The 13,186-nt window shown below is 41.4% G+C and overlaps 1 protein-coding gene across 1 annotated transcript in view; it reads right to left on the bottom strand.

The window, feature by feature from the left end:
* The window catches only part of GRAMD1C (GRAM domain containing 1C), a 104,940-nt gene extending 91,992 nt beyond the window's left edge, over positions 1–12,948 (bottom strand). Inside the window, 3 exon segments of the mRNA XM_065943720.1 lie at positions 5,692–5,784; positions 5,786–5,829; positions 12,758–12,948. Of these exon segments, the coding sequence (XP_065799792.1) occupies positions 5,692–5,784; positions 5,786–5,829; positions 12,758–12,784 (164 nt within the window). The 5' untranslated portion in view covers positions 12,785–12,948.
* Positions 12,949–13,186: the final 238 nt, after the last annotated feature.

The following is a 13,186-nucleotide window of genomic DNA, read 5'->3' as shown; positions in this document are numbered from 1 at the left end:
ATCAAGAGGCTCTTTAGTTTCTCTTACCTCTCTGGCATTAGAGTTGTATCATCTGAGGTTGTTGATGTATCTCCCATCAATCTTGATTTCAGCTTGTGATTCCTCCAGCCTGGCATTTCAAATGATGTGCTCAGCATAGAAGTTAAATAAGCAAGGTGGCAATATACAGCCTTGTCTTACTCCTTTCTCAATTTTGAACCAGTCCACTGTTCCATGTCCAGTTCTAACTGTTGCTTCTTGACCCACAGACAGGTTTCTCAGGAGACAGGTAAGGTGTTCAAATTTTCCACAGTATATTGTGATGCACACAGTGAAAGGCTTTAGCATTGTCAATGAAGCAGAAGTAGATATTTTTCTGGAATTCCCTTGCCTTCATGATCCAATAAATGCTGGCAATTTGATCTCTGGTTCCTCTGCCTCTTCGAAACCCAGCTTGTACATCTGGAAGTTCTCAGTCAACATACCGCTGAAGCCTAGCTTGAAGGATTTTAAGTATAACCTTGCTAACATGTGAACTGAGTACAATTATATGGTAGTTTGAACATTCTTTGGCACTGGCCTTCTTTGGGACTGGAATCAAAACTGATCTTTTCCAGTCCTGTGGCCACTGCTGAGTTTTCCAAATCTGCAGACATATTGAGTGTAGCACTTTAACAGCATCATCTTTTAGGATTTTAAGTAGCTCAGCTGGAATTTTTTGCTTCTCAAGTTATGGTGGTTCTGGTTTCTGGAAAAGTGACCTTTGGAAAGGTCAGTAAAATTTCTGAGATGTTATATTTGTCTCTAAATCTATTCCATGTGAATTCATATAAAAATTGTGTTTACAATCATCATAGAGACTTAATTAAATTGGGCCAAAGAGGACATTCAGCACTAAATCAGTGCTTCTAAAACTTGAATGTACATACAAATCACCTGGAAATCTTGTGAAAATGACAATTCTCATCCAGTAAGTCCAAGGTTGGGCCTGTGACTCTGCATTTCGAATCAAGTGTTGCCAAGTCTGCTGGGTCCATATACTAAAGAGTAGTAAAGCTTAGAACAAAATTCTATTTTTCTCTTTCCTTCTATCTCTAAATTCTCTCATTCGTTTGCTTTTTTCTTTTCTTGCTTCACCCTTTTTGATGCTTTAAGTCTGTCATGGTAACTATTTAGCCCTTGGAGTTATAAAGGCTTTCTAAACAATAACATAAGCTATAAAATGCAATGCAGAAAGACAAAAATTTACTACAACAGTCAAACTTTCTTAAAATGTGATCAAAACAATGCAATCAACATAGAGGACATATTCTTTCTTAGGATGTGCACTTATTTGTATATTTCTTAGCAACCAAATAGTTTCCTTAGGGATATGCTTCAAAAAATCTTAAGTTTTCTAACAGGAAAGAAGAATGTGTTATTAATGTTAAGATTCAACAGCATTCAATAAATGAGCTGCTAATTATGAACAGAATGATGGTGCTTAAACTGATCCTTATACCTATTAAAGTCTTTTTTAGTCTACTCTGAAATTATGAGAAATTCTGCTCCCAAGTATGCCTGGTCAAGAGATGAGCTTTCTAATGAACTACTATTGGAACTACATATGCCTAAGAATCTTATATAAATTTCACTTACAGTGGCATTATACCAGATTATATCAAATGGCTCATAGCTGTCATGGGATTTAGCATGAGTCCTTTAAAATAATAGCTGCAAGCATTCACATGGTAACAGAAATGTTGTTCTTACAAAAGACTGTGCTCCTAATCAAGAAGAAGGAATCTCATTTTACAGTAGGGAAATTTGAAGCATATCCAGGATACGCAACCAGGTGAGCACAGTGCAAACAGAATATGAAACTTCTAGTTTTAAAACCTATCTTAAAATCATTATATACTACAGGTCAAACATTGTTAAACTTCCTTTTAGGTTCAGGAACCAATTCTTTCAATCAAATTTATGTAAAACAGCTGGCTTCTCAGTAACACTGAGAACTATAATCTCTGTGTAATATTAGTCTCTTGCCAATATAAGGAGCAACAATGTAAATGGAATCCATTTCTGTGGTGTAGATTTCTCCCAGGGACACTGAAGCAGGTAGTTTCCAACTCCATCAAACCGGACAACAGTGCCTTCTAGTGGCCAAAGGAGAGTATAATCAGAAATGTCTTTGGGGCTCTAGATTAAAACTTAAATATCTAAAATGCCGGCCAAGAAGAGCCACCACAGGCCGGAGGTCAGGGACCACGCCCAAGAGGAGCTACCCCACGCCCGAGGCAGGGGCAGCTGAGAGGGGCAACCCCACCTCCAAGGAGCAGCTGCTGCGCAGGCACAGGAGGGCTGAGAGGAGCTACTCCACGTTCAAGGTGAGGAGGGGCAGCGGTAAGAAGATACCCCTCGTCCAAGATAAGGAGCAGTGGCTGCGCTTTGTGGAGCAACCGTGAAGAGATACCCCATGTTCAAGGTAAGAGAAACCCAAGTAAGTCGGTAGGTGTTGCAAGAGGGCATCAGAAGTCACACTAAAATCATAATCACAGAAAACTAGCAAATCTGATCACAGGACCACAGTCGTGTCTAACTCAGTGAAACTAAGTCATGCCGTGTGGGGCCACCCAGGACGGCCAGGTCATGGTGGAGAGGTCGGACAGAATGTGGTCCACTGGAGAAAGGAATGGCAAACCACTTCAGAATTCTTGCCTTGAGAACCCCATGAACAGTATGAGAAGGGAAAATGATAGGATACTGAAAGAGGAACTCCCCAGGTTGGTTAGGTCCCCAATAGGCTACTGGAGATCAGTGGAGAAATAACTCCAGAAAGAATGAAGGGATGGAGCCAAAGCAAAAACAATACCCAGTTGTGGATGTGACTGGTGATAGAAGCAAGGTCCAATGCTGTAAAGAGCAATATTGCACACGAACCTGGAATGTTAGGTCCATGAATCAAGGCAAATTGGAAGTGATCAAACAGGAGATGGCGAGAGTGAATGTCGACATTCTAGGAATCAGTGAACTAAAATGGACTAGAATGGGTGAATTTAACTCAGATGACCATTATATCTACTACTGTGGGCAGGAGTCCCTTAGAAGAAATGGAGTAGCCATCATGGTAAACAAGAGTCTGAAATGCAGTACTTGGATGCAATCTCAAAAACAACAGAATGATCTCTGTTCATTTCCAGGGCAAACCATTCAATATCACGGTAATCCAAGCCTATGCCCCAACCAGTAACGCTGAAGAAGCTGAAGTTGAACGGTTCTATGAAGACCTACAAGACCTTTTAGAACTAACACCCAAAAAAGATGTCCTTCTCATTACAGGGGACTGGAATGCAAAAGTAGGAAGTCAAGAAACACCTGGAGTAACAGGCAAATTTGGCCTTGGAGTACGGAATGAAGCAGGGCAAAGGCTGATAGAGTTTTGCCAAGAGAACACACTGGTCATAGCAAACACCCTCTTCCAATAACACAAGAGAAGACTACACATGGACATCACCAGATGGTTGACACCAAAATCAGATTGATTATATTCTTTGTAGCCAAAGATGGAGAAGCTTTGTACAGTCAGCAAAAACAAGACTGGGAGCTGACTGTGGCTCAGATCATGAACTCCTTATTGCCAAATTCAGACTTAAACTGAAGAAAGTAGGGAAAACCACTAGACCATTCAGGTATGACCTAAATCAAATCCCTTATGAATATACAGTGGAAGTGAGAAATAGATTTAAGGGACGAGATCTGATAGACAGAGAGCCTGATAAACTATGGACGGAGGTTCGTGACATTGTACAGGAGACAGGGATCAAGACCATCCCCATGGAAAAGAAATGCAAAAAGGCAAAATGGCTGTCTGAGAAGGCCTTACAAATAGCTGTGAAAAGAAGAGAAGTGAAAAGCAAAGGAGAAAAGGAAAGATATTCTCATTTGAATGCAGAGTTCCAAAGAATAGCCAGGAGAGATAAGAAACCCTTCCTCAGTGATCAATGCAAAGAAATAGAGGAAAACAACAGAATGGGAAAGACTAGAGATCTCTTCAAGAAAATTAGAGATACCAAGGGAACATTTCATGCAAAGATAGGCACAATAAAGGACAGAAATGGTATGGACCTAACAGAAGCAGAAGATATTAAGAAGAGGTGGCAAGAATACACAGAACTGTACAAAAAAGATCTTCACGCCCCAGATAATCACAATGGTGTGATCACTCACCTAGAGCCAGACATCCTGGAATGTGAACCCAAGTGGGCCTTAGGAAGCATCACTATGAACAAAGCTAGTGGATGTGATGGAATTTCAGTTAAGCTATTTCAAATCCTAAAAGATGATGCTGTGAAAGTGCTGCACTCAATATGCCAGCAACTTTGGAAAACTCAGCAGTGACCACAGGACTGGAAAAGGTCAGTTTTCATTCCAATCTCAAAGAAAGGCAATCCCAAAGAATGCTCAAACTACTGCACAATTGCACTCATCTCACACGTTAGTAACGTAATGTTCAAAATTCTCCAAGTCAGGCTTCAGCAATATGTGAACTGCAAAATTCCAGATGTTCAAGCTGGTTTTAGAAAAGGCAGAGGAACCAGAGATCAAATTGCCAACATCCACTGGATCATAGAAAAAGCAAGACAGTTCCAGAAAAACATCTATTTCTGCTTTATTGACTATGCCAAAGCCTTCAACTGTGTGGATCACAATAAACTGTGGGAAATTCTGAAAGAGATGGGAATACCAGACCACCTGACCTGCCTCTTGAGAAACCTATATGCAGGTAAGGAAGCAACAGTTAGGACTAGGCATGGAACAATGGACTTTTTCCTAATAGGAAAAGGAGTATGTCAAGGCTGTTATTGTCACCATGCTTATTTAACTTATATGCAGAGTACATCATGAGAAACGCCGGGTTGGAAGAAGCACAAGCTGGAATCAAGATTGCCGGAAGAAATATCAATAACCTCAGATATGCAGATGACACCACCCTTATGAACTAAAAAGCCTCTTGATGAAAGTGAAAGAGGAGAGTGAAAAAGTTGGCTTAAAGTTCAACATTCAGAAAACTAAGATCATGGCATCTGGACCCACCACTTCATGGCAAATAGATAGGGAGACAATGGAAAGAGTGTCAGACTTTATTTTGGGGGGCTCCAAAATCACTGCAGATGGTGATTGCAGCCATGAAATTAAAAGATGCTTACTCCTTGGAAGGAAAGTTATGATCAACTTAGACAATTGATGCTTTTGATCTATGGTATTGGAGAAGACTTTTGAGAGTCCCTTGGACTGCAAGGAGATCCAATCAGTCCATCCTAAAGGAGATCAGCCCTGGGTGTTCCTTGGAAGGACTGATGCTGAAGCTGAAATGCCAATAATTTGGCCACCTCATGAGAAGAGCTGACTCATTGGAAAAGACCCTGATGCTGGGAGGTATTGGGGGCAGGAGGAGAAGGGGACGACAGAGGATGAGATGGCCGGATGGCATCACCGACTCGATGGGCATGAGTCTGAGCAAACTCCGGGAGTTGGTGATGGACAGGGAGGCCTGGCATGCTGCGATTCATGGGGTCACAAAGAGTTGGATGCGACTGAGCGACTGAACTAAACTGAACAAGAAAATATTATAAATATTATAAGTTATAAGAATTGCTACAGACAAAGAAATCTTGAATTTAATGTTAAAATGAAGACATAAGAAAGAAAATAAATTACCATAAAAAGCTTCAGTCACCACTCCAGTTATATATATTTGGCCCCTGTTCTTTAGCTGACACTATATCACTCTCATCCACAAGTGGAGTAGGATTTTCTCTAATTCTTCCTTAACCCAGTGGCAAAACTTGAATTCCTTTCGTTTATTACCTGGAAACAAGTATCAAACAATTTAAATTACTTACTGAGAAATGTTCATTTAAAAAAGAAAACAATAAATGCTCAAAATACACAAATTATTGTGAAAAGGACAATATTTAAACTTTTAGAAAACAGTAATTAATGTTTTTGCTTCTGCAGTTCATATAGTCATACACACATCACATATATTCCAACCACTATTATTTATTAGGAAATTTAGTTTGTACTAGAGATTCAAAAATGAGTAAAACACAAAGTCCTTAGCCTCTAGAAGTTCAGTCAGCTAGAGTAACAATTAGACAGTAAAAAAAAAAAAAATAATAATAATAATAAATACAATGCAATGAGAGTAACCATTGGCTCAACCTCTTTGGAGAATAATTTGCAATGCAATTGGGTTTAAAATGGGTACAGATGTACTACAATTCATCAGTTTAATGTGCACATGAGGTCAACAAAGTTTCTAATACAAAGAAAGTGGAAACATTCTTACTGTCCATTGGTAAGGAACCTGGCAAATTAACTCTGATTTATACAAACAATGAAAGAAATAAAATAAATTAATCCGGTATCTCAACCAGGCACTGGCCTCAATGTATAGAGTGCTTATGGGCACATGCTAGCCATGTCCTACTCTTTTGGAACGCCATGGACTGTAGACTGCCAGGCCCCTCGGTCCATGGAATTTTCCAGGCAAGAATACTGGAGTGGATTGCCATTTCCAACTCCAGGGTATCTTCCCAACCCAGGGATTGAACCAGTGTCTCCTGTGTCTCCTGCATTGGCAGGCAGATTCTTGACCACCAGCACCACCTCAGTGCTTAGGGAAAAGATTACATCCATTGCAAGATATGGGCCCATGTGGTGGTCACTCATGAAAGCAGTCACTATGGAGCTAAAAAAAGAGAGAAAAGTGAGGTGAAGTGGCATCTATTATAAGAGCACAAAGCTCACCAGGACTCTTAAATACCACTGCCACTACTGCAGCCACCTCCTATGCCTCTTTGAACAAAAATGCTGATCCTCAGGGTTACATTGAAAAGCACTCACAGAACCCACATAGTACAGCAAAGGGTAATTCAAACTCAACTTACATGAGTGGGAGGGAGGCAGAAGAGAGAGGGGATACATGTATACATATAGCTGATTCACAGGTGTTCTACAGCAGAAACTAGCAAAACTAACACAACATTGTAAAGCAATTATATTTCTATTTAAAAAAAAAACAAACCTGAGCTCTGACCTAAAAAATAAAAAACTTAAGCTTGAGTTTCCTAAATTCTATGAAGTAAACACTGCCAGGGGTGAAGCCCCAAACCCTAGTGATACTGATTTGAGGTTCTCTGGAGGAAGAAATTTCTAAATATAAAAAGATAGAAAGGACCTCCTCTACCCAATGTACATTCTCTAACCACCAAAAAGAGAGAGAAACACAGCTGTATACAGGAAGAAGAAACAAGTAAACAAAAAAATTGAAACAAGTCCACAATTTGACTCAGTTGGAAATCCAAAATGTATTAAAATAATTTATACAACAAAATTCTACACCACAGAGTTTTTAAATATATACAACTATTTTTTATTGAAACATAGTTATTTTACATTATTGTGTCAGTTTCAGGTATAAGGCAAAATGATTCAGTTATATATCTATATTCTTTTTCAGATGCCTTTCCATTATTGGCTATTATAAAATACTGAATAAAGTTCCCTGTGCTATACTGTAGATCCTTTTCGTTTATCAATTTTATATATGGCAGCATGCATATGTTAATCCCAACCTCCTAATTTATCTCTTCCTACCTCCCCACCCTGCTCTCCCCTTTGGTAACCATAAGGTTGTTTTCTATTTCTGTAAGTCTATTCCTGTTTTGTAAATAAATTCATTTATTATTTTTTAGATTCTACATATAAGGACATTGTATGATTTTTGTCTTTTTCTGTCTGATTTCCTTTAATATGATGATCTCTAGGTACATCCATGTTGCTGCAAATGGCATTGCTTCATTCTTTCCTATGTCTGAGAGGTACACTGTGCACATGTACCACCTCTTCCTTATCCATTTACTGTCAATGGACATTTAAGATGTTTCCCTGTCTTGGCTATTATAACTAGTGCTGCTATGAACACTGGGGTGCATGTATCTTTTCAAATTAGAGTTTTCTCCAGATATATGCCCACGAGTGGGATTTACAGCATAGGTTTTTTTCTCTTTTCCAATTATTTTTATTAGTTGGAGGCGAATTACTTCACAACATTGCAGTGGGTTTTGTCATACATTGACATGAATCAGCCATGGAGTTACATCTATTCCCCATCCCGATCCCCCCTCCCACCTCCCCCCTCACCCGATTCCCCTGGGTCCTCCCAGTGCACCAGGCCCGAGCATCTATCTCATGCATCCCACCTGGGCCGGTGGTCTGTTTCACCATAGATAATATACATGCTGTTCTCTCGAAACATCCCACCCTCGCCTTCTCCCACAGAGTCCAAAAGTCTGTTCTGTACATCTGTGTCTCTTTTTCTGTTTTGCATATAGGGTTATCATTACCATCTTCTAAATTCCATATATATGTGTTAGTATGCTGTAATGATCTTTATCTTTCTGGCTTACTTCACTCTGTATAATGGGCTCCAGTTTCATCCATCTCATTAGAACTGATTCAAATGAATTCTTTTTAACGGCTGAGTAATATTCCATGGTGTATATGTACCACAGCTTCCTTAGCCATTCGTCTGCTGATGGGCATCTAGGTTGCTTCCATGTCCTGGCTATTATAAATAGTACAGCATAGGTTTTGAATGAACTTCAACACCTGCTAAAATGCATTGACTGGCAAATATTCATGGCTTTAGTCAATACTGGGATCAAACTACAGTTATCCCTGAAGACTTAAAGAACTAAATCTAAACAAGTCACTCTCTATAATCTTAGGGAAATATTCAACATTAAATGGGCAACAAATATGTATGTCTCACCTTAACTACCAGAACTACCTTGCCTAAATTCTCCCTGATCACAGAACACACTGTCCTAAAATATCATGCAGTGGCAAAGGATGCTCTGATCCAATGAGTAATAAATCTTAATCAAGTCTTTGGAGCTTGCAAGATGGCTTTTATAAAGGTGAGACCCTCTGTACTACCCTCAACTCTAGTTAAAACAGTTAACATAGCTCAATGTAAAATAAAACAAGGCCTTCAAAGATTGAGATTTATTATATAAGACCCAATTAATGAAAGAGTAATTGTCTTTATTGTTTCTCCACTTAGTAGCCCAGTGTGGCCTGGTGAAGATGGAGTGAAGAATAGGGCCTCACAGTTGATGAGTGTGTCTCTGACGCCATGGTCCTACCCATGAAGGTCTCTCTGTCCAATAGTATTAAAATTACTGATACCATTCAATCAGAAACTGATAAACATTCTGATGCTGTAAGTTTGATAAGCATGTTCTGTTCAGTGACCTCTTGGTCACAGTTTGCCTTCACCTCCAGAGGGTCATGATATACCTTTACCTGGCTACACACAGGGTATCTCAAAAGCCTTGCCACTCCATACAGCCTTTACAGGTAACTGTATCCAGGTCTCTCCAGGAGCACAGGATTGATGTTACATTCTCCTCTAAGGTCATTCTTTTGACACACTCCTTCAGGACATACAAATACTCATGAAAAGAAAATGGGCCATTGCTCCACACTCAGTATAAGGCCTGCTACTTTGGTTAAATTCCTGAAAACTATTTGGTAAACCAAGGGCGACTCCATCCCTGATAATGTCAAGAAACAACATTAAAACAAGTCCAACAGGGAACTATATTCAATATCCTGTGATAAATCATAATGGAAAAGAGTATAAAAAATGTGTAACTGAATCACTTTGCTGTACAGCAGAAATTAACACAACACTGTAAATCAAATATACTTGGATAAAATAAGTTAAATTAAAAACACACACACACACAAATCCAACATCTTTTAGGTCCTTTTGGATTCTGGAGGTGATATATTAGTTGTTCACAAATTCTACTTAAGCCTGTTTATGCTGTTACTTGCAGGTAAGTCCACCCTGAACAGGGCTCCCTCCCAAAAAAGATTCTGAAAGTTGTCAAAATTATAATACAATAGACACTCCCAGCAGTGCTACTTCCTCCCCCAAACCAACACACAAGCACATAAATACACATACAAAGAATCCTTCACTGTAGATACTTTAGCAGCCTCTCTTCATGACTCCTGGAGACTCTGAGCCACTCATAATGCCTCTAAGTTGTCCACGGGCTTCTAATGCAACAAATTATCTCCTTACCCCTACACAATATGTCATTTGAACAGCAATGACTGATAGCACACTGGACCCCCCTCGAAGCAGAGGCTCTTGTAAGCTCTGAGCCTACCCTCCACATCAAGCTGCCCATCCCGGCAGCAGGACCTTTCAAGCTCAGCACAGCCACCAAGGTCTCCTTGCTGCAGGACAGAATCAAATCTGGGCCTTCCAACATATCCCACCTACTGGCGGGCATGGCCTCCCCTGTTCTCACTCCTTTGTCATTTGTCATGAGACAAGAAGAAGTCACCCCTCTCTCACACCCTTTGAATACCTGGAGATCAATTTGGATTCAACTGAGTGAAAAGCTGTAGGAGCTCAACACTTTAAACTCCTATTGTTAGTCTGATGGACAAACCTGCTGTTTGGTGGACAGCATCAATATCCCTCCACATGCTGGAGCTCACTGGAGACCACTGCTTTTCATCCTTTAACCAGGATGTCCCTAATGAAGGAAAGGACCCAGAGGTCAGCAAAACTGACTGAAATGCCCACAGTTACCTTAACCCTGAATGCTTCGGCCAACAACTGGCTTTATCTGTGCATTTTTACAGACTCTTAGGCCATGCCTAACAGTGGCACCACTTGGAATAAAGAACTCTCTTGTTTTCAGATACTCAAAATATAAATCAAGGTAACAAGTGTCGATACATATAATAAAGCCACAATAAAAGGCCTCGCCAGAACACTCTTTATCCCCATCAAGAGTTCCAGACATTCCTAACAGTGGCCAAGGTACTTGTTTTATTCCTCAAAATACATATCAATGGACTCCTGAACAAGGTATTCAGTGGCACTTTTATTTTCCTTACTGACTTCAGTCTCTAGGCCTCATACAAGAGCCAGGATGGCTTACTTAAGTTCAAAATTCAACTAAGTGAAAAATGGTACATTTCAGTCATCAGCCAGACATCAAGTGTAAATTATAATGAGTCTCATTCAATTTTTTGATGTTTGCCTGATGACAGTTTTAAACTTCACCCCTTCTTCTCCTCCCTGTCTCTCAAATGGGCAAGTTGGTTAAGAAAAAAAAGTCTGGGTGCCCTTTCCTTTGGTGTGGATGCCAGAGTCAAACAAAGCAACAATCTGTCCACACTGCAGGAACCCTTGACCCCACCCCCTAACCACCGCAAAAGCCCAGAGCCAGCCTCATTCGCTTGTCCTTTCAAGTCACTTTGGATCTGCTTAAGAAGACTGTCCTGTTCTTCCCTCTTCACTATGTACTGTGTACTCCACTATGTACTTCACTAAGTAATAAGCCGTTATATATAAGTAATAAACCTCTTCAAGGGGTGTGTGTGTGTGGGGGTGTGTGTGTGTGGGGGTGTGTGTGTGTGTGTGTGTGTGTGTGTGTGTGTGTGTGTGTGTATTCATCAGTTTCCATCTCCAAATCAAATGTTGAGTAGGAGTCCATTCTGGCTTTACCGAGTGGCCACAACAGAATCTCATCTCTCTAAGGTATCAGCTGCGAGGTCATTGGCAGTCAGTTAACCTCTCTAAGATTCCCTGGTGGTTCAGATGGTAAAGAAACTGCCTGCAATGCAGGGGACCCCGGTTTTGATCCCTGGGTCGGGAGGATCCCCTGGAGTAAGAAACAGCAATCCACTCCAGTATTCTTGCCTGTGAAATCCCATGGACAGAGGAGCTTGGCCGGCTACAGTTCATGGGATCTCAAAGAGTCGGACTGAGCGACTAACACTTTCACTTTCACTTAACTTCTCTAAATCTGCTTTCTCCACTTTACAGTCGGGGCAACAACTCTCTGTAGTCTAGACAATAAGCTCATTGAGAACAGGGATCATGTCTGTGTTGCTCACTATTTATGCCAAACACGCAGTACCTAGAACATAGTTTAATGACTGACTGCTTGGGCTCATGAATATCTTACCTGGTCTATTTCACCATAACGTTCTGAGAATCAGTTGAAATACCAAGTCCACTCATTTGTTCATCCAACAATTATTTGAATGCCTCTACCGTTCTGTAAACTGTAAAATGCTCTCGATTAAAAAGGTACTGCTCTAACTGCGATTCTCTTAAAGTAAAATACATACATACACACAACCAGCGTAAAAGCAATGAGGACAGTGTTCAGAAATGCAAGTACTCCTGCAACAAAAGTGGGCTTTCACCCTTAAGATTAATCAGCAAATCCTTCCGTTAATCAGATAAGGTAGTAAACAAATAACCAAGGTAGTTGAAACCGAAAACGCGGTTCACACCACACAGTGATTCAAACTATTTAGAGTTCTGAGCCCTTTAATCAAGAGCTGAGAGTTAAGGGGGCGGCGTGAGGCTGGATCAATCTGATACGGGGTCAGAATCACCACAGCGGGGCCTGAGGTTTGGACAGGACATTTCAAGACCCAATGCCACACTCCACGCCCCAGAGAGGCCACTCTTAGCCCCCAGAAAAACAGACCCTCCTCCCATCGCCCAGAGGGAAAGGCTCCGGGAAGCACAGGAACCGTTTCCTCGGTAACAACTCTTCAAATTACTCCGATGAGCAACAAGAAAAAGAAAGGGGAAAAGAGGAAATACTTTTCACAATCTGAGAGGGTTCTAACAACCTTCGCGAAGAGAACTGCCAGGTCCCAGAACAGCGCCGCTTACCAGGCGGACAGTCAGGAAGCCTTCCATCGCGGATCCCTCCGCCGCCGAGTACCGCGCACGCGCGCCCCGCCGCGGGGAGGGGCGATCACGCGCGCCCCACGCCCTCTCCCGGAGCGCGCTCTGGGATCCCGGCCCCGGGAGTCCCGCACGCAAGCTCTCCGAGGGGCACTTTGGGTCTCCTCGGCGTGTCTGGCGCCCTCTGGAGGCCGTTCAGGACTCCCAGCCTCCACCCCACCCCCTTGTCCCTCAGGATGTACTGACTCAGCCGGAAGTCTGAGTCAATGTTTGGAAGTCTTGAGCGTGACGGTGGCGTAAACTTTGCCAAGCGTGGCTGAGAAACACCATAGCTGTGTTTTCTCTTCCACAAAAATACCCAAGAGGACTTCAAAGTGTGTTGACAGGTGCCCCATGGGGACGCGTCAGAGACAT

Source organism: Muntiacus reevesi, chromosome 8 (assembly GCF_963930625.1).
Source record: "Muntiacus reevesi chromosome 8, mMunRee1.1, whole genome shotgun sequence".
Lineage (NCBI taxonomy): Eukaryota > Metazoa > Chordata > Mammalia > Artiodactyla > Cervidae > Muntiacus > Muntiacus reevesi.
The sequence above is the reverse complement of the archived record's forward strand: the minus strand, read 5'-3'. Positions and strand labels throughout refer to the sequence as shown.